Here is a 25,150-nt window from a genome sequence, read left to right as displayed (position 1 = left end):
CTAACCATGAAGAATGCTATTTTATACAATGCTTGGCAGAGCGCTTATTAGGAAGGGGGATCCTGTAAATGGCTTTGCTGAAGCTAAAAAACCATTAAGACACAGACTCAGGCATGTTCTTTATTGAGACCACCTTAAGTTCAAAAAGTCACTGTCCACAAATTTAAAATCAGTGACATACTTACACAAAATACCAATACTTACATAATTCTTCTAATTATGAGGCACTCAAGATTAAAATAACACAGATCATTTTTTCCTACCTTAATCTGGACAACAGGACATGGCGTAGGCTTCAGAGATTTTGGAGATCACTCAACACACTAGATGCAGGATGTTATCTGCATCTGGATTGTCTGGATTGCAAGGAACTTGGAAGAGAAAAGTTTGGAAGAAAATAGGTTTGATTTTTAAATATTTTTCAGCTTTTTTATTTTAATAAGCCATTGTGCTTTCCAAGCTTGGAAATAATTTTAAAAAACAATCATATGGACCGTCTTTCACCATAGTCACCAAGATGTCAGCATCTGAGTGTAGCCTGTTTTAACAAGAGAGCAAAATCCTTAATGCCAGCTTAGCGCTTTGCTTACTGAGTTCCCAGAGTCTGAAGAGTAAGCAGAGCAAAAAGCTACACAAACCTTGGAAGCAAATTATTTTTATTTCTTCATATATATATTTGTGAAGTACCTGTTTGCCTGGTGCTGAGAGATTTCATGGAAAGTGGGAATTTTAGGACTAAAACCAGAAAATATCAGGGGGCCAAGATGGTTACCTTATGTGTTTACCAACAAAAGACTAAAATCGATGTATAATCTCTACACACACATCAAATCAACACACATATGTTGAAATAATTTTAAAATAGTGGCATCCAAAAATTTAAATGTAAAATGTTCAGCCAAACTATATACTATATACTAATTAATCATTAATTCTCCTCAGCACACTCTAGTTATTACCACTTCTTTTCCCGCCAATCAAATCTTAAAGGATGTTTTCAAAGGATATTTTCCAATCAGAAGGTCCCACAGTCAACCAAAAAAACTTGCCCCAAATTCATTGGTCCTTAGGCATTTGGAAAGGTTTGGGAAAAAGTTTTAATGTAAAATCATTTCTACACTGATTCAGAGTACTGATTCAATGTTTTGAATAGTTCAAGTGAAATTTATGCCTGAAATATTGATATAATTAAGGAAATAAAAATATTATCTGGAAGATGGCTTTAACTCAACCAAAATAAAACATCAGACCCTTTTCTTTATTACATCATTTGAGCTTAGCATTTCATTCTTGCTAAGAAATCTGTTAATGAGACTAATACGGCAAAAGAGTGTTTATATTTGCCCACCTTAATCACTCTCCACTTTCATCTTCACATCTTTAAAGAAGATTAAAATGAAGATTAGCAAAAGAACAGTTGTTTCTTTTTAAATGCATTGTAAAGTTTGCTTTCTCAGTTGATTTCTTCCAAATTTCCAGTGCTCTCTGCTGAAATATTTTTTTATTGAATATTTCATGTAATTCATTAAGAAGTCATGATAATGCAGGACTACTTCATCTAAGGATCCTCCAGCATATGGAAAATACTGCAAATTACCAAATAAGTCCACCAAGTGAAACATAAAGAAAAAATGAGTTTAAGAGACAGCTGGACATGTTTATGTAGGCAAAAGGGGTTAGAAGATATGCTGACAACACGAAGAGGTGTGTCGCAATAAACTTGAAGGAGACAGGCCATTGGGCCAACCAGCCCTTTTCTATCCAGGAATTCCTTATTAGTGTCTCACATCCAGACAGCTGCGTTATTAAAATTTGGCCCTAAACTTGAGTCAATGAAAGAGTTTCATGTCTTGATTTCATTCTTTCTTTACATATTAAATACACACACACACACACACACACACAGGTTTCAACTTTGATTCAAGGAAGCATTTCATTTAACATCCAGACATGAGATTTTTATGACTCATGGCCAAGGAGAGGGAAGGGCTTTGTGAACAAGCTTGTTCTGATCATGTCCACCTCTGTCTGATATGAGCACATGTTCATGGCACCTCACTTTCATTAATACAACATTCTAAACAGTTCTCTGAATGGCCACCTTTAGTACTGAGTTAGGTTCAAGCTTTTATAACAGAGTTTCTTGGGAAGAAAAAATGCTTTAAGGGTTAGGGGAAAAGGGCAGTTTCTCTTCATTCCTTTATCTTTCCTCATCTTTTAAAATATGTGGTTAGGAAAGATTTTGTACAGGATTGGTTAGAAGCCAAGAGTTTCTCTGACCCTTTTAGTCATTGCCATTTCACATTTCTTGCCTCAGGAACTGGTGGAGTTTTGAATGCATTCACATTTTAATGTATACGGCATGAGCATAACTTGCATCTGAATATAAATACCAAACACCTGATTAGCGCTTTGCAATTAACAAGCATTTGGATCCTCACAGTCTTGTTTGCTCTAAATCATTATCCTATTATCTTGGTGGTATTATCTGATATTTATAGACGTATTGACAAACTAAGGCCCAAAGAAATTAAACTTGAAGTTAAAGAATTTAAACCCAAAATCCCTTGCCCAAGTTGGTAGGTAGTTAAGTTAGAAGTAAAAGAATGAACTTATATTCAAATAGAAAATAAAGCTCAACTTTAATGTGATTTTTTGAAATTTTATTTTACTTTTAAACTTTACATAATTGTATTAGTTTTGCCAAATATTAAAATGAATCCGCCACAGGTATACATGTGATTTTTTTTAAATAAAATTGAGCAAAAATATAAACAATGATGAGCTCATGTATATTTGGGTCCATTTCTCAAGACCTAATCCATTACCTGGTAACAGTATATGTGTGTGCCACTTAGTTATCTCAAGAGTAAAGATGCTTAAGGAAACAAATTCATATCTTCACTAATTAAAGATTTCTTTATAGTTTTGTTATCCTTTTTCTCTTTTAGGTAAAAAAATGTACAACCACTAAAGTCAACACATCAATCAAAAATATTGATGCTATCTGTTTGTACTCTTTAAACTTTGAGCATCACAGTTTTTGAAGCAAAAACCCAAAGCCTTACCTATATTCTAGCCAACTGACAATTACTAAAAATAATATCCTTCTAAGAAAAGCCAAATCCACATTCAAAAGCTATTAACTGTTGTTGCTGCAAACAGAAGTCTTAGTCAATATTTGAAAATGACAGGTAGTACGTGGGCGCAGGCTCAGCCATGTCTGACCCTTTGCAACCCCATGGACTGTAGCTCACCAGGCTCCACTGTCCATGGGATTCTCCAGGCAAGAACACTGGAGCTGGTTGCCATTCCCTACTCCAGGATGCCATCCCAACTTAGGGATCAAATCCATGTCTCCTGCATCTCCTGCATCAGCAGGCTGATTCTTTACCACTGAGCCACCTGAGAAGTCCCCCATAACAGGTAGTACTGGGATATAAACAAATAGCTGATGGAGAGAGGGGCAGTGGTGGCAGAAAGAGAGCATTAAGGAAAGAGCTGCTGCTGCTAAGTCGCTTCAGTCGTGTCCAACTCTGTGCGACCCCATAGACGGCAGCCCACCAGGCTCCCCCATCCCTGGGATTCTCCAGGCAAGAACACCGGAGTGGGTTGCCATTTCCTTCTCCAATGCATGAAAGTGAAAAGTGAAAGTGAAACCGTTCAGTCATGTCCGACTCTTCACGACCCCATGGATTGCAGCCCACCAGGCTCCTCTGTCCATGGGATTTTCCAGGCAAGAGTACTGGAGTGGGGTGCCATGAGGAAAGACAGAGGGAGACTATTGCATAGGGCCTGACCCCTAGGGAGAATCTAGGCCCCCTAAAACCCCATAAAGCTTCCATAAGGAGCAGCCTGACCCCTAGAGAGAATCTAGGCCGCCTAAGGCCCCTTAAGCTCCCATAAGAAGCAGCCCCTGGTTCCTTCTGATGTGCTCTTGTATTTGGTTCTCTCCTAGAACAAGTGTCCTGGTCTGGTCACCAGTTTGAGGTCACTCCCCTGATAACCTGTCTAGCCATTGCAAATGTCCTCCTGTCAGGGGCTAGAGCTTATCCACGAGACCCAGCATAGGTCAGATGTGGGTCCAATTAGAACCAAAGCAGAACCCAAGAATGGAAGACACACTGCCTCATACTTGGCAAAAAGGATACCACTTCACCAGAATGAAGCCCTGATTCTGAGGTCAGTCTTTTGAGAGTTTTGGACACCAAACTCCTTTAGCTATTGTCCTTGGGACATTGGCCACTCCCCCACCCCCCAAGCTCTGACTCTAGGATTCCTCTCTTCTCCTTCTCTGCCTGCTCTGAGGTCCCAAGATGTCTTCAGCACAGCCTGGAAGGGTTAAAACATATTACAGGTGATTTAAACTAATTTCGGTGGTGGCTGATGGATTTTGAAGACCTGACCTTTTGTGCATTAGGAAGATCTACTCTCGCCTTCACTTTATTCTGTAGCTATCATTTGGCTAGATGGGCCTGCCTTCTATACTCCCAATAGCATTCATCACATACATCCTGTCCTCCCCGCCAGCCTGCAAGAATTAGGTTTTTCTTGCTCACTGTTGTATCCTTGTTTCTAGCATGGTGCCCAGCACATAGTAGGAATTAATAAGAAACTTGCAATGAATACACATATGATACATGTATGTAATTTTCAAGCAATCCATTAGCTTAGGAAATGAGGGGCTCCATCACATGTTTGAATGTATTAGTTGGCTGATAATACTGATGCATTAGATAGACATTACATTATTTCATACCTACATTATATTATAAAGCACAAATATATCAACTAATATGTTTTTATCTACCAGTTTAACTTCTGTGAATTCTCTGTTCAAAAAGAATATCTGCTAAATTTGCTTTATGAAATCCTGAGTGAAGAGAAGTGAAAGACAGCCTCTTACTGGAAGCAAAAGAACTCTAAGAAATATACTTGGAACTCACATTTGTCAGAAAAAAATTCTGGAAAATTGTAGGGAACATATATTCAGATAATTTCGTTATGTTTACTTAATATTAAGAATTTTATGACTTGTGGCAAAAGGAGCAAACTATTTTTTAAATGTTCAGTCTCTATATGATTTGTGCTACCCTTACTCTCCTATCCCAAATAAACCCAATTAATTTTCCAATTTCACTTCCAAACTACTCTCTTGAACGACTCTGTTTATGATTTGGTCTCTTAATGAGCTAAAGACAAATAACAGACCAGTTATGGAAAAGAGGGGGAAAAATTTCTTCAGAACACTCTGTAAAAACCAAGGCTTCCTTTCTAATACACCTACATATGCATGTGTGCTAAGTCACTTCAGTCATGTCTGACTCTTTGCGACCCTTCTGACTGTAGCCCACCAGGTTCCACTGTCCATGGGATTCTCCAGGCAAGAATACTGGAGTGGGCTACCATGCCCTCCTGCAGGGGATCTTCCCGACCCAGGAACTGAACTCGCTTCTCTTCTGTCTCCTGCATTGGCAAGCAGATTCTTTACCTCTAGCGCCACATGGGAAGCACATGTCTACATATATGTGTGTAAAAATGTTAGTGTTAGTCACTCAGTCGTGTCTGAATTGTTGTGACCCCATGGAGCCGGCCAGGCTCCTCTGTCCGTGGAATTTTCTAAGCAAGAATACTGGAGCGGGTAGCAATTGCCTTCTCCAGGGGATCTTCCCGACTCAGAGATCAAACCCAGTTTTCCTGCACTGCAGGCAGATTCTTTACCGTCTGATATATACATGTATGTATTGGGACCAAACTGAGCCAGAGAACACTGAGTTCAATTTCTACTTTGACAGTTGTCCTGTGTGACTCCCCTCATATCTCAGTTGGTAAAGAATCCACCTGCAATGCAGGAGACCCCGGTTCAATTCCTGGGTCGGAAAGATCTGCTGGAGAAGGGATAGGCTACCCACTCCAGTATTCTCGGGCTTCCCTTGTGGTTCAGCTGGTAAAGAATCCGCCTGCAATGCAGAAGACCTGGGTCAATCCCTGGGCTGGGAAAATCCCCTGGAGAAGGAAAAGGCTACCCACTCCAGTATTCTTGCCTGGAGAATTCCAGGGACTATACAGTCCATGGGGTTGCAAAGAGTCGGACACGACTGAGCAAATTTCACTTTCACTGTGTGACTCTGAGCCAGTCTTTTCAACACCCTATTTCCTCATCTGTCACATAAGAATAACAAGATTTGCCCTTTGTCAGTTTCCAAAGATGTTTCTATATCTGAAACATACTTAGGACTTCCAAAATAAGTTTGATTATTTTGCCTTACACCATCAAACTCTTGATTTCCTGCTTTTCCAAACTGGAGACATAAAAATATTTGCCCACCTTGAAAGAATCAAATGAAATAGTGCATATGTAAAAACTTTGAAATTTGAAAATGTTTACATGGGAAATATCTTGTTATTTTAATATTTTTGCTAGTGCATATTTCAATTAAATGCAAGTTATTAAAAAATGCAATGAGTCATTTCCAACTTTTTGGTCTCCCTTAATATGAAGCACGGAGAAGGCAATGGCACCCCACTCCAGCACTCTTGCCTGGAAAATCCCATGGACGGAGGAGCCTGGTGGGCTGCAGTCCATGAGGTCGCAGAGTCGGACACGACTGAGCGACTTCCCTTTCACTTTTCACTTTCATGCATTGAAGAAGGAAATGGCAACCCACTCCAGTGTTCTTGCCTGGAGAATCCCAGGGACAGGGGAGCCTGGTGGGCTGCCGTCTATGGGGTCGCACAGAGTCGGACACAACTGAAGCAACTCAGCAGCAGCAGCAGCAGCAATATGAAGCACAGAAGACCTTCTTGTGGCTAAACATATTATCAGTAGAATATGCATGTGCTTGGAGTTCTTTGGCCAGTAATAAAAATTAGCTTGTACCATGACATTCATATTCAGTTTAAAAAGTATTTCTCAGTGTCCTCTATATGCCAGATAATAACAGTTGGGGATACTTAGCTGAGGCTGTTATAACAAAATGCCCTAGACTGGGTGGCTTGGACAATAGCTTTTATTTTGAAAGCTGAGAAGTCTGAGATCAAGGTGCCAGCAGATTCAGTACCTGGTGGAAACTGGCTTCCTGGCTTGTGAACAGCCACCTTCTTGCTGAGTGCTCATATAACCCTTCCTCAGTGTACCCAAGGAGAGAGCATGACCTCTGTGTTCCTCTTCTTTTAAGAATACTAATCTTATCATGGGTACTCCACCCTCATGACCTCATCTAAACCTAGTTTCCTCCCAAAGGTCCCCCTTCCAATTACCATCACACTTTGAGTTAAGACTTTAACAGATTAATTTGGGGGGGGACACAACATTCAACCCATCATGGAGTATTAAGTCAAAAATGATAGTGTCCCTGACCTGATGGAGGTCTTATTCCAGTTGAAAGAAGACATAAAGGAATGACCAGGAGACATGGGTTCAATCCCTGGGTCAGGAAGATCCCCTGGAGGAGGACACAGCAACCCACACCAGTATTCTTGCCTGGAGAATCCCATGGACAGAGGAGCCTGGCAGGCTACAGTCCATGGGGTTGCACAGAATCAGACACGACTGAAGTGACTTTGCATGCATGCACGCATGCACTGTGCTTCTCACACTAGGGTACTCAAACCCTGGAGACAGGCAGGATTAACATAACCCAGCTTCTTAGATTCTCAATTTTATCCAAAGCTATAGGAAAGAAGTGGGGCGTTTTGCTTTACTACCTTCACAACTTTCAGTGGCCCTCTCTAGAGTTCACACATGACCTAGTCTCAGCTCCTTCACTGTTTTCTGTGATGCCTCTCAACCCCTATGACTGCCAGGGCATTTTCTTAGGGAAGTATCAACCTACCAGTTCTGTGCAGTTCCCCAGTTTTCTGATCTTTTCAATGGAACAGCATGTGTCACTGACATGTTAACTGATGGTTAAAAAAAAAAAAAATAGAAGAAAATCAATTATTGTATAACCCACCAATCCCTTAGCTCCCAAGTCCCTATTTCTGAACTTCAGTTCATTTCCAGCAACATCTTCATCTTTTCCAATCTAGCCCCTGGCTTTTCAGTTGTAATAAAACAGATACTGATCTCAGGTGGAGAATAAGCATCAGAAACAAATGAACTCATAAGACACAAATCTTATGTCACTATCCTCCTGTTTTCATGCAAATGTCCCCAGTAATTAAATCAGGAAAAGAAAATGTAGCAAAAACATAGCCAAATGGTTCAAAATTTCAAAAGAAGCTGTAAATGTGGTCCTTTTTAGAAGATCAGGTTCTCACTAGAGTATGAGAAAGGGTAACAGTTGTTCTGATGAAGCAGTTTTTAAATTCTTGTCAGTGATTTGAAAAGAGATAACTGATGTATGTTGAAGAAGCTGGCAAGATTTTTAAATAGTTCGGACGCTACAGGGAGCATTTTTTTAAAGCAATGCACTCAGAAGTGTTGGCAAGATTTTATTTGAACGTAGCAGTGCTTATGTGAGGAAGTTATTTTGAATTACCCTAGTATAAATATGTATGACTTTATTTGTATTGAAAATTTCCTTTGCAAGTGAGTGACTGTGGGACTGTTATATCTCTATTGCTTGGTAAATGATTTAGGTATTTCATTTTGGAAGTAAAATATTACAGTCAGAACTCAAAAACAGTATCAAAACCCTGTTTGTGACCACAGTGACTTTTGCACCTACATTAATGCCTTTTAATTCTTATTTGCCATGCAGAACAAATGGCATCTGTTGTTTTAAGTCTGGCTTTTTTATACGGCATTCATGCTTGCATGCATTCATTCATCCAACAGGCATTCATTGCTCAGTGCATCTCATGTTTCAGGCTCTATGCTAGGCAATGAGCAGACAGCAATAGTATTGAACTGTCCTTCCTCATAACACATTTCACATAAACATTCTGTTTCCAGCAGGAAATTTTCTGCAGCACAGTGGAAATATCAAAACGTAAGGTCATATCTTATTATTTAATACCTATGCCTGTTGACACTGCAGATGTTGACTGCAGCCATGAAATTAAAAGACACTTGCTCCTTGGAAGAAAAGCTATGACCAACTTAGATAGCATATTAAAAAGTAGAGACATTACTTTACCAACAAAAGTCCGTCTAGTCAAAGCTATGGTTTTTCCAGTGGTCATGTATGGATGTGAGAGTTGCACTATAAAGAAAGCTGAGCACTGAAGAATTGATGCTTTTGAACGGTGGTGTTGGAGAAGACTCTTGAGAGTCCCTTGGACAGCAAGGAGATCCAACCAGTCCATCCCAAAGGAAATCAGTCCTGAATATTCATTGCAAGGATTGATGCTGAAGCCGAAGCTCCAATACTTTGGCCATCTGATGCGAAGAACTGACTCATTGGAAAAGACCCTGATGCTGGGAAAGATTGAAGGAGGGAGGAGAAAGGGATGACAGAGTATGAGATTGTTGAATGGCATCACTGACACGATGGACATGAGTTTGAGTAGGCTCTGGGAATTGGTGATGGACAGGGAGTGGGGTCGAAAAGAGTCGGACACAACTGAGGGACTGAACTGAACTGATGAATGTTGAAGGTTATGAAGAAGTCTATCTTTAAAAGATAGACTTTTTTTCTGAATAAAACGCATTGAAATAAAGATATGAAGCAGTGAGGGCCCTGAGTAAGAAATAGGATTTGAAGCAGAAAAAAGAACAGAGAAGGGAAGGGAGAAAGTATTATAAACAGGACTTAATACTTTGCCTCAATATCTTTGGGCAACCAGTTACCGGTCTACATGAAAATGAAGCTGCTGGCAGGAAAAAGCTCCCACTGGCTGATGGAGCCTGTCCATTTAAGGAAGAAGAGGGAATTCCCTGGTGGCCCAGTGGTTAGGACTCTACCCTTTCACTGCTGAGGGCCTGACTCCAATTTCTGGTCGGGGGAACTAGATCCCACAAGCCACACTGAGTGGAAAAATAAAGGAGAAACAAAACTCCCCATCTTCTCTGTTTTCTCTATTTACCTGCTGTGTGATATTACAAGGTGATTTGATCATTTATCTTAAATTACCATTACACACTTACCTTCTGAAGCAAACCATACTTTAACCAGTTTACTCCATTTTCTCTTTATTATTTCTTTCCCTTTTCTGAGAAAACCTCTTATTAAGCTTTAATATATTTACTTAAAAATAAGCTTTAATATATTTACTTAGAAATAAATCATGAAAAGATTCATCAGAGCCATTTAAAGAGAAAGACAAATATATACACACAATTATACATTCATTCCTTCATTTTTTTTTTTAGAATGTGTAAACTGATGCACAAGAAAGGGAATAAAACAGTTTGTGTTACATTAATATAATGTAATATGGTACATAATTTGACGAAAGGAGGTTGCGTGTGTCTAAGCGTTCCATACGAGGCTCACCCATCCTCTTTTCTTTTAAGCCACGCATTTTGACTTAGAGGATCTTAGTTCCCTGACGAGGGACTGAAACCTTGCCCTCAGCAGTGAAAGCTCAGAGTACTAACTACTGGACTGTCAGGGAATTCCCACAACCCTCATTTTTATCTCAGTTCTTAAAAGTGTAAAGTAGATCAGCTTGTGCGTGCTTGCTCAGTCCTGTCGACTCTTTGTGACCCTACGGACTATAACCCGTCAGGCTTCTCTGTCCATGGGATTCTCCAGACAAGAATATTGGAGTGGGTTGCCATGCCCTGCTCCAGGGGATCTTCCCAACCCAGGTATCGATCTTGAGTATCGTGCATCTCCTGTATTGCAGTCAGATTCATTACTGCTGAGCCACCAGGGAGATCAGTTTACATCCCTTAAAGCTTCTTAATGAATGGCACAAGCAGCAACAAATATTTCCTATATAATAGGCACTATTCCAGGGGATTGGGAAAGATACATTGGTGAGAGATCACTTACTTTGTCAAATAAATTACTATTTAGAGATCCCAAATGAAGCAATGGTTTAAAAATTTCCAAATGACAGTACTTTGCTTTAATATTGTAAAAAAAAAAAAAGGTATTACTTTGCCCCCACATTCAAAGTCCATGTGATTTCAAATGACATTTGCAAGCATATTTCACCTAGCCTTGAACTACACAATTACACAAGAATCCTTACCAACAGAAGCAAAACTTCAGTAGAGATCATCTCTACAGAATGCACTATAGCAAATTATTGTAAATAATTTTTCAATATCTCATACACAGGCTAAATGATGGTGAAAGTGAAAGTGAAGTGGCTCAGTCGTGTCCGACTCTTTGCAACCCCATGGACTGTAGCCTACCACGCTTCTCCGTCCATGGGATTTTTCCAGGCAAGACTATTGGAGTGGGTTGCCATTTCCTTCTAGGCAGACGCTTTACCGTCTGAGCCACCAGGGAAGTAATATAACTCAGGATCATGCAGATTTTTTTTAAATGAAATTTCAAATGCACAGCAGATACATCAACTAAACTTTAGAAGAACGAGGTTTTAACTTTCTGTCCTTGTTTTAAAAGGCATAGCCTTTTCTGTGAACTTTCAGCTTAGTTCTGTCCCTCATGTCTAGAAGGGTGCTAGCCATGTGCCAAGAACAATAGGTAATCCAGCTTCCCTCAGTCCAGAAAAATTATCCCCTTGCCACAGGAGCCATACTTATGGTTCCACAATGGCCAAGGAAAAACCTAATAGGAATAGATTTTTTTTTGCCTGTGTAGCAAAGTTAGTTCCAAAGAGGAAAAAAAAGAATCCTGCTTTGCACTGTAGCAGAACCATTGGAACAATATGCTCCCTGTGTCCACAGCCCGGTCCTCCCCTGACACTCTCCTTTCTAGGGCATAGGGTAGAAAAGTCACATACACAATAGATCCTGCCAGGGCCTGCTGACACAACCCTACTCCTGAATTTGCAGGCAGCAGAGTGAAGCAATGTCTTTAGATACATATACATACATACATATATATATGTATTCTTACTTCTTTTTTTCCTTTTTTAAGCAGATGTTTCGGCACTCAGCTAGGGGGTGGGAAGAAGATACTGGATGCAAACTTTCTCAATACTATACCTTCCCTTCTACTCCATTCCTAGTTCCTTCAAACTTGAGAAGTCTGCATTAAGAGTGAGTACAGAGCCTTGAACAGTGCTAAGAGCTTCTTTTTACCTTGAATGAGTGATCTTTGACATTTCTTGGCCACACAAAGCTGCAAGAGGGCTTCCTCTCATGTCAGATCATATAGGGAGAATTGCACGGAAAAAATATTTGTTCTTACAATTGTAAACAGAAGTGTGAAATGCATAATCAAATGGTAAAGGACATTTATTCATCTCAGAGGTTAGAACTATGATGCTTAGAATCATGAGCACTCCACCCTTTCCACTAGAAGTTGAGAAATTCCACATTACTTTTCCAATTGTTCTCAGTAAGCACTGATTTCTATAAAATGCAGGAACCAGTTAAATAATTCCTAATAAAATCATAAAGTAATTAAAATAAATAAATGGCAATAAAATCATTTAAAATTATGAAATAAGTATCACCCAAAATATATGCTACATTCACTCTGGTTTTTCTATAATTTAACTTCATATATTTTTCAGATAATTCATGAGAGGGAATTTCTATTTATTGATATGCCTACCCTGTATCAGACACTGTACATTTATTGTCATATTTTTCCACCACAGCCAGCTTAAATTTAAGTCCTCTTCTGCTCATTTAAAAAATGAGGTTCACAGGGGCTTAATATCTCATCCTCAATACACAATTAGTACTCACAAAGCAGGGAGTCAAATCCAGTTGATCTAATTTCAAAGCCTGTATCTTTGCCACTACAATATACTGTAATTGAGAAGAATACAAGGAATCTTTGAGATTCAGTTCTCAGTCAACAAGCAATTTAAAAATTACATAAGAAATAAAAACAATTCCCAGATGTACTTGTATCATGATGTCTCCTCATCACTAACTTGTCCTGTGCTTGGGCCAGGCCTAGAACCAGTGTAAACTAGCAGGAAATTGTTCACAGGAGCATACCTAACTCAAGGGTCCTGGTGAGAAGACAGAAATAGGAAAGATACTTTGTCTGGGAAACCGGAGACAACAAAGCCAGAAAAACCATTCTACCTGCACCAATACTATAACTGGAAAAATGAGCCTAGGTGTTAGATCCAAATGGCAAAATAAGCCACACATGGAAAAACAAGCACTAAGCAAGTCATTAGGTCTGGAAAAGGTCACAATGCAATATGCAGAATGGGTGGACACAAGAGGCTCAGAAGGACATCTGCTAAAGGTGAGAAGACATTGGATGTCACCGTCTGTGGTGTCTGCCAGACGGATGAGTCTGGCAGATTTAAAGGCCCATGAAGAATCAGACACTTGAATTCTAGAGAAAGTCACTAATTTCCCCTAGGTCACATCTACAACTAGAAAAGGGTAGGCTAGGAAAGCAAGTTCCTCTCTTGGCTATTATCATTTCATAGCTGTGATTATCACATAGAGAATAATTTTTCAGAGTAAGGTTGTTGTATTTAAGTACCTGAAACATGACTGCAAAAAGAAAAAAAACACTTTTAGAACAGTGCAAAATTAGAACTAACAAAAAAGACTTTAATTTGACCTTTCAATAGAACAAGGACTATTAAAGAAGATCACAAAGCATCATGAAGTTATTTCCAGGTCACTAAACAATCTGTAGGTGCAAATAGTTTCTGGTCCCATTTTCCTTTCCAAAGGAAAACAAGAAAAAGGTACTGGTCACTCTAAGTCCCTAGGCTGATGTCCAAATGGCCCTTTTGGTAGTTTTGATGTGAAAGAAGCATGGAATGGATCCTTTGAGAAAGGAAACAATTAAGGGACCCTTTAAGTGTTTTGTGGAATCTTAAGGAAAACAAGAAGTCAGTATTGGATTAAATATCACAGTAGTTTTTTCCCTTTAGCATTTACATTGATTTTTCAGCTTATGCGTCAAAAAGAAAATCTGGTCTATTATTTGTTTAAGAGACTAATGAATTTCATTTTCCATTAGTAAACTGATTTTCTCCCCCACTATAGGTATTTAGAATTAGCACAAACCTCAGGATAACTACAATTCCAAAAGGAAATGCTCAGTTCATTATGAATGATCTTACGACAAACAGTGCTCTGACAGCCAAATTCCTGGTCTCCAAATTTGTAAGTTTGCCCTTTTTTTTCTCAGAAGTCTTACTCAAGACTGCTTCTGAGCTTCTACATATTTAACCCTTACAGTCAAAGACAATACGTTACTAAAGAACATGAGAAACTTCAAGTTCATACATTCTCACTAAAAGAAATCTGATATTTATAAACAAATTATGATCATATTGAACACAATAAATTAACTCCTTAAGCAACAGAATAAAAAATACTATCTTCATGTCTGTGGCTTTACATTTTCTGAAGAGGTCTAAAGAACTGTAAACCACCCAAAAATTCGATGATGCTTTTCATCTTATTTCTTCACTTTAATAACACAGCACTCATTTCTCAACAGAAAAATGACGAATGATACTAAAAGGGAAATAGTTGTTTTTACCAGTCAAAATTAATTGTCTTAACTGATCTGTATGTTCCATGTTATTTTTTCAATCTTTTCATTGTGATAATAAAGTTACACTATAGTGACATTTCAGACAATACTTTAATTCTTAATAAAACTCAGAAGGACAGACATTATTAGTGTACCCACAAGAATATACATTTCTAGTAGCTTGCCAGTTATCACACAGGTTAACATGCAGGGTTAGTACTCAAAATAGCTTCTTTGAACTTCAATTGACACAGGGTATAAAAATATCATGGATAGGCTTGCTTGATCATTTTAAAATAATTTCAAATCAACCCATATGTTACTAAGTAAAAATAAAAAAAATCTTAAATTCATATATGAATTATTTATCACTCAATTTCTACTTTTGACTTGTGTAAATAGACATAACCAAAAAGTTCAATAACCAAATTCCAGTAAGAAAAAATGGTGCATAATTAGTGCACATCTCTTCCTTTGGGGAGGAGAGTGACTTGATTTTACATAGGGTATTGTTTTTCCTAATTAATTGCAGTCTGTCACATGTTTGTATATGATTGCTACATTAATGATTTACAAAGTGTCAAGAAGTTTTATGGATATCTAGAAAGAATAGTACAACTCAATAAAAAAAACTTTTACAAGTGTTGAAGAGAAATTTTACATTAAAATGTTATTTTGTTTCTTCGTCCTGAGAGAATGAATTTTTTTAAAAACACACAGTTAAAATCAAGCATTAGATATGCAAATATGTGTTCAGATCAGAGATACCAAAATTATTCAAATGATTAATTATTCATCATAAAATGTCAATTAATAATTATGAAGCATAAAAGGCATCTTTCTAACGCATCTTTATTTTTGTTGGCCTAAAAAGGGTTTAATATACATGTTCAATTGACTACTAACAAGTTTTAAAAATCCAACAAAGTAAACAAATTGCAAACAAGTGCAAACTGAATTTTAATAGGAGAACAACATACTCAAAATGAATGAAAGACAGGGGAAAAAAATAAGTAAAACTAAAACCAGAGCCACATTCATGACAGACACAACTCCATGTTCACGCACTTGCTAGGCAATAGGGCAACTGGCCAAGGAAACAACCCAACAACTGAAGTTGTGAATTTGCTTAGCCTGTACAAAATACAGGACATGATGTTTTTCTCTGAACTGATCAATATTCCTGAAAGGCAGGGGTGCTTTAGAATTTTTTTACACTTTCCAAACAGTCATTAAAAGAAAAAGCACAGCTTAAGTTTCTTTAAATTACCTATTGTAATTTCTGAAGTCTGTTAAGCACTGCTAAAATATCACTATAAATGAGAAATTTTTTTCACATTGCTTTAAAGCTAAAGAATTGCCCTATATCAAGTATTATTCATTTTTCTTCCAGGAAGATTCTATCTTTTAAGAAAAAAAGAAGTCAATTTGAGCTGATATGGTAATTTAGGATAAGGAACCATTATGATTACCAAGATATAGATTTATATTTATTTTATTACTAATATTATTTTACTTTTCACTGACACCTGGGGAACTTGTTCTGTGATGACCCAGGGAGTTATTTTAGTCAGGGTGTCCCTGACCTCCTGCTGGTAGATTAATTACATATGAAACACTGTGTTTTCAAAACGAAATGATAAATCTGGACACATAAAGGAGGCAGAAAAGAATCAGAGCGAGAGAGGAGATCTTAAGAAACAAAACAAGGGATTGCAAAAGGGAGATAGAAAGGATAATGTAGGAAATGCAATTGGGAAAGAATTTCAAGAAAACAAGGATAAAGGGCAGGGAGGGCTGAAAGGATGGCAAGAGAGAGGAAAGAAGGGAAGAAAGGACTAGGGGTTTTTCAATTCCCAGGCGAGGCTGCTGGCGTCCGCGCCCTTAACGCCACAGCCTTCCAAGTTGAGGCGAAAGCCACCTCCTCGGGCCTGCGTCGCATCCAACTTACTCCAAGTTTTCTGGTGACTCCTACAGGGCCCTTTCCGTCCCCCCTCCCACCCCTTAGAGAGATTGACAGTCGCGTGGAGGAGGCTTTTCCAGGCACAGCCTTTCTCATGGTAATCAGCCCCCAGCATCACCTCCCGGCCGCCGCCGCTCCCGCTCCGTGCGCAGCTAGCGGACCCCGGGGACCGGAAACAAGGCGGCGGGCGGGGAGCCGGCCAGCGAGCCAGGTCAGCTGACCCGGCCGCGGGGCGGGGGTCGCGGGGTTCCTGGGCGGGCGGGGGCCGAACCCCCCTCCCACGTGCTCCTCCGCCTGTACTGCGGGGGCCTTACCCTGAGATCAAATGAAGGGACCGAAGCTGGGGGTGTGGGGGACCGAGAGCGCGGAGAACTGGGGGCGACCAGCAGACCTGTTTTGCATCAATAAATTAAGACGCTTATTTGAGTCCTGAAGTTTGCTGGTTCCTGTCAATGGAGACGCTGGCAAAAAAAGCACTGAAGCCGAGATTCAGCCTTAACTTCAAAAAATAAAAAAATAAAAATGAACCACTCAGCTGGCCGCCCTGCTGGGGCCAGGTGACGTGCGAGATTCCAGAGCCCGCGGGCCTCGCAGCAGGGATGTTAGAGACGGTCTGAGATTCTCTGGTCCTGTTTTGATTTTGTTTGAAAAGGCTTCTCAGAGGGATGCTCCTGATTTTTTTTTTTTTTTAATAGACTTTCCCCTCCTATCCTAGGCTCAACTCCGAATGGATTGGATTGCGAGTTCGCACGTGAGAAAACCGTTTGACTTGGCTTGGACCCCTGCCGCCCCCCACCCCCTCAACACACCTCATTGCAGGGGTCCCCCTTATCACCCTTTCCTTGCAACTCTAAAAGAAGTTGCCCACCTCCTGTGTAACGGCACGGTCGAAATAATTCCTCTGGATGAAAGATCAATTCCGTTTCAAAAAGAGAATAGGTTCCTTTTTTTTTCAACACATGGTACAAAATAAACAGAATTTGCTTTAAAAAAAAAAATCATTAGCTATGGCCAAATTCGAATTCCTGCTACAGCCTATGTGTTCAGGGGCAGAAACATTGTATCTCTTCGGGCATCTGGGCCGACGAGGGGAGCTGGGGGCAGGGGAGAAAAGGGGAGCGGCTGTGAGAGTTAAGGAAATTGACAGACTGAGAGGTGAATGGGGGGACAGGCACCAGGTCCTGGCTGGAGGGAATTGGAAAACAAAAGTGCATCTTCACAAGCTGCCTGGATGGAGGGAATTCTGAGGGAGGCAGTTTGTTTTACTCAAAGAAACCCTAAAGAATTATTTTTCTCTCGTCCATGTCCACTGCAATATTATTTCACATTTGCATGTATCTGTTGTTTTAATCCCCTTGGTCTGCGCTAATCTCGAAATAGATTATTAATGGGGAAGAAAGCCGGGGAAGGAGCGATTCATCTGCAGGACTTGCTTTGCTGTGTGAGGAGCCGAAAGCTAGTAGCTCCTAGTCCTCTCTCGACTTTTCCCTGCGTCCTGCGCTCCAGCATCCCGCTGATCCCACGATCACCATTGTCCCCGACCTGGCCTTCGGACTAAGGGAGTGTTCGGAACATATTTATATCCCGGCTTCCTCCGATCCCACCGCCTCTGCTGTTGTGGGAACTCTCTTGGTCAAATAGGGAGGGGAGTGTCGGGGGCGTGCCAGGCAGGGGAGGAGGGCAACCCACCGGCGCGCTCACCCCTCGTGGGGACGCTTCGCGTGCCACCGTCCAACTATCCACCTTGATGGGAACCTGAAAGATTGCTTTTTTTACCCCAATTCAAATACTTGCACGTCGGAACTACCAGTGCTAAGTGTTGGGGCTGTCTCCTGCCACTCGAACAATTACTGAACCCAGAGTAATCAGATGATTAGCTGTTTTTAATGGAAATACTTTTTTTAAGTCAGATCTTAAGTAACCTGACATTAATATACATAATAAAGACAAGTGATTTGTTAGCCGTTTGATTGGATTCTTTGACCTGAGGTTTACCACCGAGTGTATGTATGTCTGGGCTGTAAGCTCCAATGGCTACCTGGGGTCCTCAGGTGGAGTCTTACCTGGAATTACTCCATGCCAGGAACACCTTTATCCTGGAAATGGAAGAGGAAACGCTGAAAAGCAAACTTCTAGAGAAAGCTAGACTCGATTTTTTTTTTAAATAAAAAAGTGGGAATTTTAAAAAAGGATATTAATAATAGAAGTAAATCTCGGAGGAGAAACTTGATAAGTCATATATTTATAGAGATAGGGATATTAAAGAAATGTAAAGCATAAAACTGAGAATGTGCCTGGCCCATGCTGGAAATCTTTAATTTTCTTTTTTTATTATTAAATTTTAGGCTGGTGATCTCCAATGCTCCTCTATAAGTAAATTATCTGAGTGGGGTGGGGGAGATGATTCTCATTGTAATAAATGCTTAAGGTAGCAAAGAGGTGAGTCTGTAATCAACTGTGAAAATTTACTTCCTCACATCCTAAAGTAAGTATTGGTTGTGGTCTTGCTGGGTGGCTATTGCCCCCTCCCCAATAAACATACAAAATACAAAGCTCTGCACCTCTGGGAGTGTGGATGTGGCAAACCAAGTGGTGGCTTTTCCCTCCTCTTGAGTGCAATTGCCAGTGACTCTTGCATTCAAAGTCTTGCTTTAGGCACACATTCAAAGTACAGTTCAAAGCAGTTTATCTTAATGTGAGTAAAAGTCTAGTGTTGGATCAGGGTGTTATTTGTTTCAGATTTCATCAGACTGAAAACAGGGGGCTGTAACATATTAACAATATTAAAGCAGGAAAAAAAATGGCATGAGGCTATCTATCCTTCAGTCCTCTTGACACCTCCACCTTTACCTTTGCAGAGAAGTCCAAAGACTGTGGGACTGAAAGTTTATTTGTGCTCTGAGGTTCTCAGGCACTTTCACTCTTGGAAAAAAAAAAAAAAAAAGCCTCACAGTTCTTTAAGAAATTGAGCCTGAACCACTGGAGGCTAAGAGATTTCTTCCTTTTCCGATAAATGCCTGTGCTCAGCATCCTCAAATTTGGCTGTCTTTATTTACTTCTATATTAGTTCCAATTATGTGCAGTGTAAACCAGCTTTTTGATTAACAAAACAGCAGAGCATTGGTTAAGAACACTTAAACTTCAAAAAAAATTCCCCTGGGAAGTAGGCTCTGAATTGGTTAATAATGTGCAGTACTTGCTAAATTGCTGACTTCCAGATGTGGAAAATATCTTTCTTGTTTAGGACCTATGTAACCTGATTGGATTACGACAGAAGCGTCACGTTGGAAGCTTTTGAGTGATTATTTAATTAACCATACAGTAGAAAGCTGTATTCTCCAGGAAATCCCTTCCATATTTACATAACCAATCCCTTCAGAGCAAAGGTGGAGTCTTTTCTTTTTAATTTTACTTTAATTGCAATATCAAAAAATATATACTCCAAAACTTAGACCCCATGCCGTTTAATATCGTGCTCTTCCTTCCCTGCTAAATTCCTCTATGGCCTTTCTCCTTTTCCTCCTGCCTCCCTCCACACACTCCCTCACTTTGTAGTGAGGTCTCCTTGAGATGTAGAGAGATTCAGAGATCGGTCAACTGAGCGCTCTATGTTAATTTACTTAGAGACCCTTTTTAAAAATGCCAAACCACTTTTTAGTATTGGGATCCAATCCAGAAATTCATCACATACACACACCCCAACACACATGCCCTAAAATGCAGCTCACATACAGCAATTTTCCCCCTCTGGCTCCGGCATCTTGAAAGAAAATAATAATAATAATAATAATACGAGAAAAGGCAAAAAATTTAGTTCCAGAAACCGTGCTGAGAAATCCACACAACTTAATGTGCATCTCAAATCTGGTTATTAGAGATATCTGTATAAGAAGAGGCGATGTGGATTGAGGAACCGGGATCTTTCCCTTTAACTTTCGCCCCTTAGAGTTCTCCAGTTCTGTGAATGGTGTGCACCGTTTTCCGCCCTGTACTCTGTAGGATTTAGTGATGAGGATAATGATGCCAAAGGCTTGACGGGGGGGTGGGAGTAGGGGGGGGAGGGGGGGCGTGGAGAAAAGAGGGAGGGAGGGAAGGAGGCGAGAGGGAGGGAGAGAGGAAGGGAGGGAGGTGGAATTTCATTTCTTCCACTAAAGCGTTTGCGGAGACTTCAAGGTATAATCTATCCCAGATCCTTTCCCAGAGAGAAACTTGGCGATCACGTTTTCACATGATGCTCACGCTCAGGGCGCTTCAATTATCCCTCCCCACAAAGATAGGTGGCGCGTGTTTCAGGGTCTCTCTCTCTCCTACAGAAAAGAAAAAGAAAAAAATGTCATTAGAAGAGGCGTAACACGTCAGTCCGTCCCCAGGTTTGTGTTTCCTGGAGTGGCCGAAAGAGATCAGTTCTAACCTGCTCCGCAGGAATAACGGTCCTGCCTCCAGACACTCTTGGCGAGGTTTTGTACAGTTTGCTCCGGGAGCTGTTTCTTCGCTTCCACCTTTTTCTCCCCCACACTTCGCGGCTTCTTCATGCTTTTTCTTCTCACCATTTCTGGCCAAAACTACAAACAAGACTTCGCAGGTAGGTTTTTTTTTTTTTCCCCTTTTCTCTCTTTTTATTCCTTTTTGGCATGGTCACCCCCTCCACCTTCCTTTTATGATTTTCTCCTTTTAAGTGGGGATGTGAGTCTAAAGTGAGAAGGAGTGTCTGTGGGTAGGAATTTCAGGTGGGTTTAGCTCCTTTATGGCAAGCTTTTCCCAAGAGTGACTTCTTCGGTTTTTCTCGCACTCCCTGTGTCTCTCTCCTTCTTTTTCTCCCCTTTTTTTCCTCCCCCAAATAATTTGCCCCGTACCTGTCCATTCAGGTAACCAAAGGTGCCTTTTACTACCCAGCCTTGGAAAAGTTTTATTGAGAACTGTATGGTTGGAATAAAAACTCTTCGAGGGGAGAGATTTTGCTTTATTTTCACTCTAGTTCCAATTCATTATATTCAGCAATTAAAACTTGGCAAATACCTGTTAATAATTACAAAACTTGACGGATACAAACCTACCAAATTCGGGAGCAAGTCTTTCTCTTTGATATGGCAGTCCAACCTTTCCCACCGAAGAAGGCTGTTTTCTAAGTAGAAAGTTGCCTGTTTTTGTCTGCTTAGCGAGTTTCATTTCTTTATTTCATTCTTTGTGTGTGTGTGTATGTGAAGTAACACCTCACTTCTGTGATGATAAATAAAGAAGTGAAAGTCCTCATGGAACTTGAGTCGTTTACCAAAGTGGGGGGGGGGCCTCACTACAGCTGGGAAGAAAACTGCCGTCAGGATGGTAGGGTTTTAAATTAAGGATAACTTTTGAAATTGTATTTCCAATGGCAAAGTCATATAGAGGCAGAAGATACATACACTCAAATATCCCATTCCATACTTTGGCACTGAAAAGTCGAGATAGCAGGAGTTCCCAGGAACAGGGGTGATCCCGGTTAACATGAATATGTGTGTCTCCCACCTACTTACATATTTTATATGCTCCCCCTATAATGATGAAGGTAAGATTACTAACTCCAGAGTTAGAAATAACAGGCAAAGATAAAGTTTACAGCACAAATGCCCTGTCTGTCCCTCACACACACATGCTCATAAAACTAGCAGCTTACTTTATTAAACATGTATTTATATGCAATCGTGCGTAAGTCTCAGCAGGAATACAGACAGGCCAGCTGTTTCATCCCAGACACTTGTGTGTCCATATCTGTATTTCAGGATTTTTCCCAACAATTTCAAATCCACAGGACAGCCAAGACATGACAAAATGTGTCAAACTTAAAAGGCTGCCACTATGCCCAGGTTAAATTCAAGGTGCTTTCTAAATCATCTACTTCCCCTTCTCTCTGCCCCCACCCCCCACCCCTTACCCCTCTCAGCAAATGTGTGGAAACTGATACTCACTTTCCAGGTTTTCCGCAAAGCTTCTAGCACAGGAGACAATAGGTGCGGGGCGTGGGGACCGAGTGTACTCGGCAGAGAAAGGGTTAATGGCCCTTGTGTTACAGTTTGCATCTGTTACATCTTTTATAGCCCCCTGTTTAAACTAATCCTCGAGGCACAGCATCTTCCCAACCTCCATCGAGTTTCGGGATTCTCCTCCTCTCCTGCCTGCCTCCGAGGTTCCCCTTCTCCAAGTTTTGACAGTTTCAGCTGAAAAAATGCAGCGCCTCTCTCGATTTTTAGGTACAAAAGTTTCGAAGCCAGAAAGGATACGATCATTCAGTAGAGCTGAAAAGTACTGTCGTAGCGGTTGGACTTTCTCTTTCCTTTCTTGAGGGGAAAAAAACAATTTTATACTGCAACTATTTAAGGGAACCAGTGTGGGGGAGCATGTGTGTGAGTGAGGTGGGGGGAAATACTTAAGTAAATATTGTCAAAGTGGAGAAGGTGGCGGCGGGGTGGGGGGGGGGGCGGGGAGGGACAGTGTCCAAAGAGGCTTATAATTATATTTCTTATTGCGGCGTGAAACGGGAAATCCTAATTTGGGGGCGGGGGTGTGGGGGGGGAGGAAGAGACAGTGTCTCGATAAACTGCGAAAGGGGAGGGGATGGGACGCGGGGCGAGTGGGCTTCCTATAATTACTATTATCAATTTGCCCGAGTGTGCTTCATCGGGGGTTGTTTCGCGTTGTTTGTTTGTTTGTTTGTTTGTTTGCTTCCTCTGAGGAATGGGGTGGGGGGTGGTGAGACAAGATGAGAGCTAAAGAAAGCTTCGCCTCACCCCAAGTTGCCGAGCCGGGCTGAGGACTTTTCGGAGGAAAGGGTCCGCCTAGCCTTGAGTCAAGCAGCCTTACTGTACCGCCGTGTGCATTCCCTCATACGGTCAGGAGTTATGACTCATTTTGAAGATGTAATTCTTGTCTCTCTGATCCCCTCGCGGGTGCAACACACCAAACAGTAACAAACACAAAGCGCCTCGGGGCCAAGGCTGGGGGCGGGGGGCGGGGAGGGGGCCGCCGAAGTTTCGCTTTGGCGTTGGGGGGCGCGGATGGGTGCTCGCCCGGGCCCTGGCCCGGCTCCCCTGGGCGGCCCGCGCGCGTTTCAATGGGCGCGGGCGATGCCCACATTGTCGCTGTGTTTGGTTGCTAGATCGAGCCTGCGTGCTGCCGAAGCAGGGCGCCGAGTCCATGCGAACTGCCATCTGATCCGCTCTTATCAATGAAGCAGCCGATCATGGCGGATGGCCCCCGGTGCAAGAGACGCAAACAAGCCAATCCCAGGAGGAAAAACGGTAAGAAGCGGCCCGAACCAAACTTTTCCGGGCCACTCTGCGGCTCCAGACCCGGGAAGAAGGAGGGGGAGAGGGAAAAGGAACCGAGGCGGCGGCGGCGGCGGCGCCCAGGGCTCGCGGGCGAGCCTCCCTCCGCGGCCGGCGCCGGAGCCCGGCGCGCGCGGCGACTGGACAGTGGGGAGTTAGGGAAGTGCCGGGCAAAGTGAGCGTCGGGCGCCGGGGGGCTCCGAGCGCTGGGGTCCGGCCGGGGCCCAGTACCCCCACCTCTGCCGCCCCCTGCGCCCCCGCCTCCGCCCTCCCTCCGCCTCCGCCTCCCGCTCCGTGAGCGCCCGGCCCGCCGGCTCCCCGGCCGGGCTGCGGGAGCGTCCGGCGAGGGCAGGGCGGGGGGCCTGGGCGCCGGGTCGCGCAGGATTCCGGGGTGGGGGCGGGGGTGGCAGAGGGACTGCGAGGGCGGGAGAGGGGCCCCGGGGCTGTGCCTCCGCCAGGCTGAAAGTTTCTTGCCGGAGTCGCCCGGCCGCCTCTCCGCACGCCAAGTAACGGTCCGCGGGCAGCGGGGCCGGGCGGGCCAGGCGCGCCGGGGCCCCGGGGTGGGAGGGTCTCGGCCGGCCCCGCGCGGGGTCCGTGCGGGCGCGGGGGCGGGTGGTTCCTCTCCAGCGGGCTCTGGCCCCACGCCGGGGGCTGGCGGAGTCCCGGAGCGCGGGGAGACTTTTCTGGGCAGTTTCGACATGGTCAGGAGGAGTCCGTTATCCAGGCTGAGTCGAGAAGGAGGAAGGAGATGGGGGTACAAGGGGGACACGCAGAGCAGAGGTGGGGGATCAAAGGTGTGACAGCTCTGTAGGTCCATCTTAGAAAGAGTCAAGGAAGGCAGAATGAGAGCGGGAGAGAGGAAGAGAGCGCGCGCGAGAGAGACAGACCCCCTAGGTATTACCCCCAAACAAAATCGTGGGAATAAAAGAGAAAAGTGATTGGCAAGAGCGCAGAAGGCGCCTGGGGGAGGGGAGAGAGCTAGGGACCCGAGAGGGTGCCGGGGGGTAGCTGACGGAGGATACTGAGTTGAAAAAGAAAAACCAACCCCCCAAAACAAACAAGCGAACTAGCGCCAGCTCAGACTGGGAAAGGAAACTTCTCGCTCCCCTCGGTCTCAGCCCGATCACCCGGCACGGGGCCGCGTCGACGCTCCCGAGCTGGACGCGGGGACGCGGCGCCGGCCCCGGCCTCCGGTCTCCCGCGAACCCAGCCCGCGCCTCGCGGGGACCGCCGGGGCCCACTTGGAACAACTTTCCTCCAGAGAAGACAATTGTGCGCCCCCGCTCTGCCCCCGAGCTGCGCGGCGCGGGAGGGGGCGGCTGGGGGCGCAGTGAGGGGCGCTGGAAGCAGAAAACACAAAGACGAGGGAATTTTGATTAGAGACAAATGAT

The 25,150-nt window shown here is 42.6% G+C and overlaps 3 protein-coding genes across 5 annotated transcripts in view; 2 read left to right on the top strand and 1 right to left on the bottom strand.

Moving 5' to 3' along the window:
• The first annotated feature begins 11,929 nt into the window (after positions 1-11,929).
• LOC147378291 (uncharacterized) lies at positions 11,930-17,459 on the top strand. Its single transcript, XM_086351858.1, has 2 exons — positions 11,930-16,672; positions 17,177-17,459. The coding sequence occupies exons 1-2, from the start codon at positions 16,304-16,306 to the stop codon at positions 17,432-17,434; spliced, it is 627 nt and encodes a 208-aa protein (XP_086207984.1). The 5' UTR covers positions 11,930-16,303; the 3' UTR covers positions 17,435-17,459.
• A 2,291-nt stretch (positions 17,460-19,750) lies between these two features.
• LOC147378290 (uncharacterized) lies at positions 19,751-22,841 on the bottom strand. 2 transcript variants are annotated; one of them, XM_086351883.1, is made up of 4 exons: positions 22,716-22,841; positions 21,516-21,769; positions 20,873-21,023; positions 19,751-20,768 (listed from the first exon to the last, which is right to left on the bottom strand). In XM_086351883.1, exons 2-4 carry the CDS (start codon positions 21,625-21,627, stop codon positions 20,717-20,719), a joined length of 315 nt encoding a protein of 104 aa, XP_086208009.1. In that variant the 5' UTR covers positions 21,628-21,769; positions 22,716-22,841; the 3' UTR covers positions 19,751-20,716. The 2 variants fall into 2 exon arrangements, with proteins under 2 accessions (XP_086208009.1, XP_086207998.1); XM_086351872.1 differs by lacking the exons at positions 21,516-21,769; positions 22,716-22,841 and adding an exon at positions 22,404-22,543.
• The window catches only part of ZEB2 (zinc finger E-box binding homeobox 2), a 130,848-nt gene continuing 128,419 nt past the window's right edge, over positions 22,722-25,150 (top strand). The window contains exons 1-2 of one of the 2 annotated variants that reach the window (XM_086351842.1): positions 22,722-22,838; positions 23,591-23,732. In XM_086351842.1, coding sequence (XP_086207968.1) covers positions 22,833-22,838; positions 23,591-23,732 — 148 coding nt within the window. In that variant the 5' untranslated portion in view covers positions 22,722-22,832. Of the gene's footprint in view, positions 22,839-23,217; positions 23,352-23,590; positions 23,733-25,150 lie in introns of those variants that run through there. The other variant, XM_086351832.1, reaches the window with a different exon arrangement.

The sequence above is a fragment of the Bos grunniens genome, chromosome 2, assembly GCF_055505025.1.
Source record: "Bos grunniens cultivar Pamir isolate PY7600 chromosome 2, Bosgru_T2T1.0, whole genome shotgun sequence".
NCBI classification, from domain to species: domain Eukaryota; kingdom Metazoa; phylum Chordata; class Mammalia; order Artiodactyla; family Bovidae; genus Bos; species Bos grunniens.
Note: the sequence above shows the minus strand (reverse complement) of the source record. Positions and strands in the feature narration are given on the sequence as shown.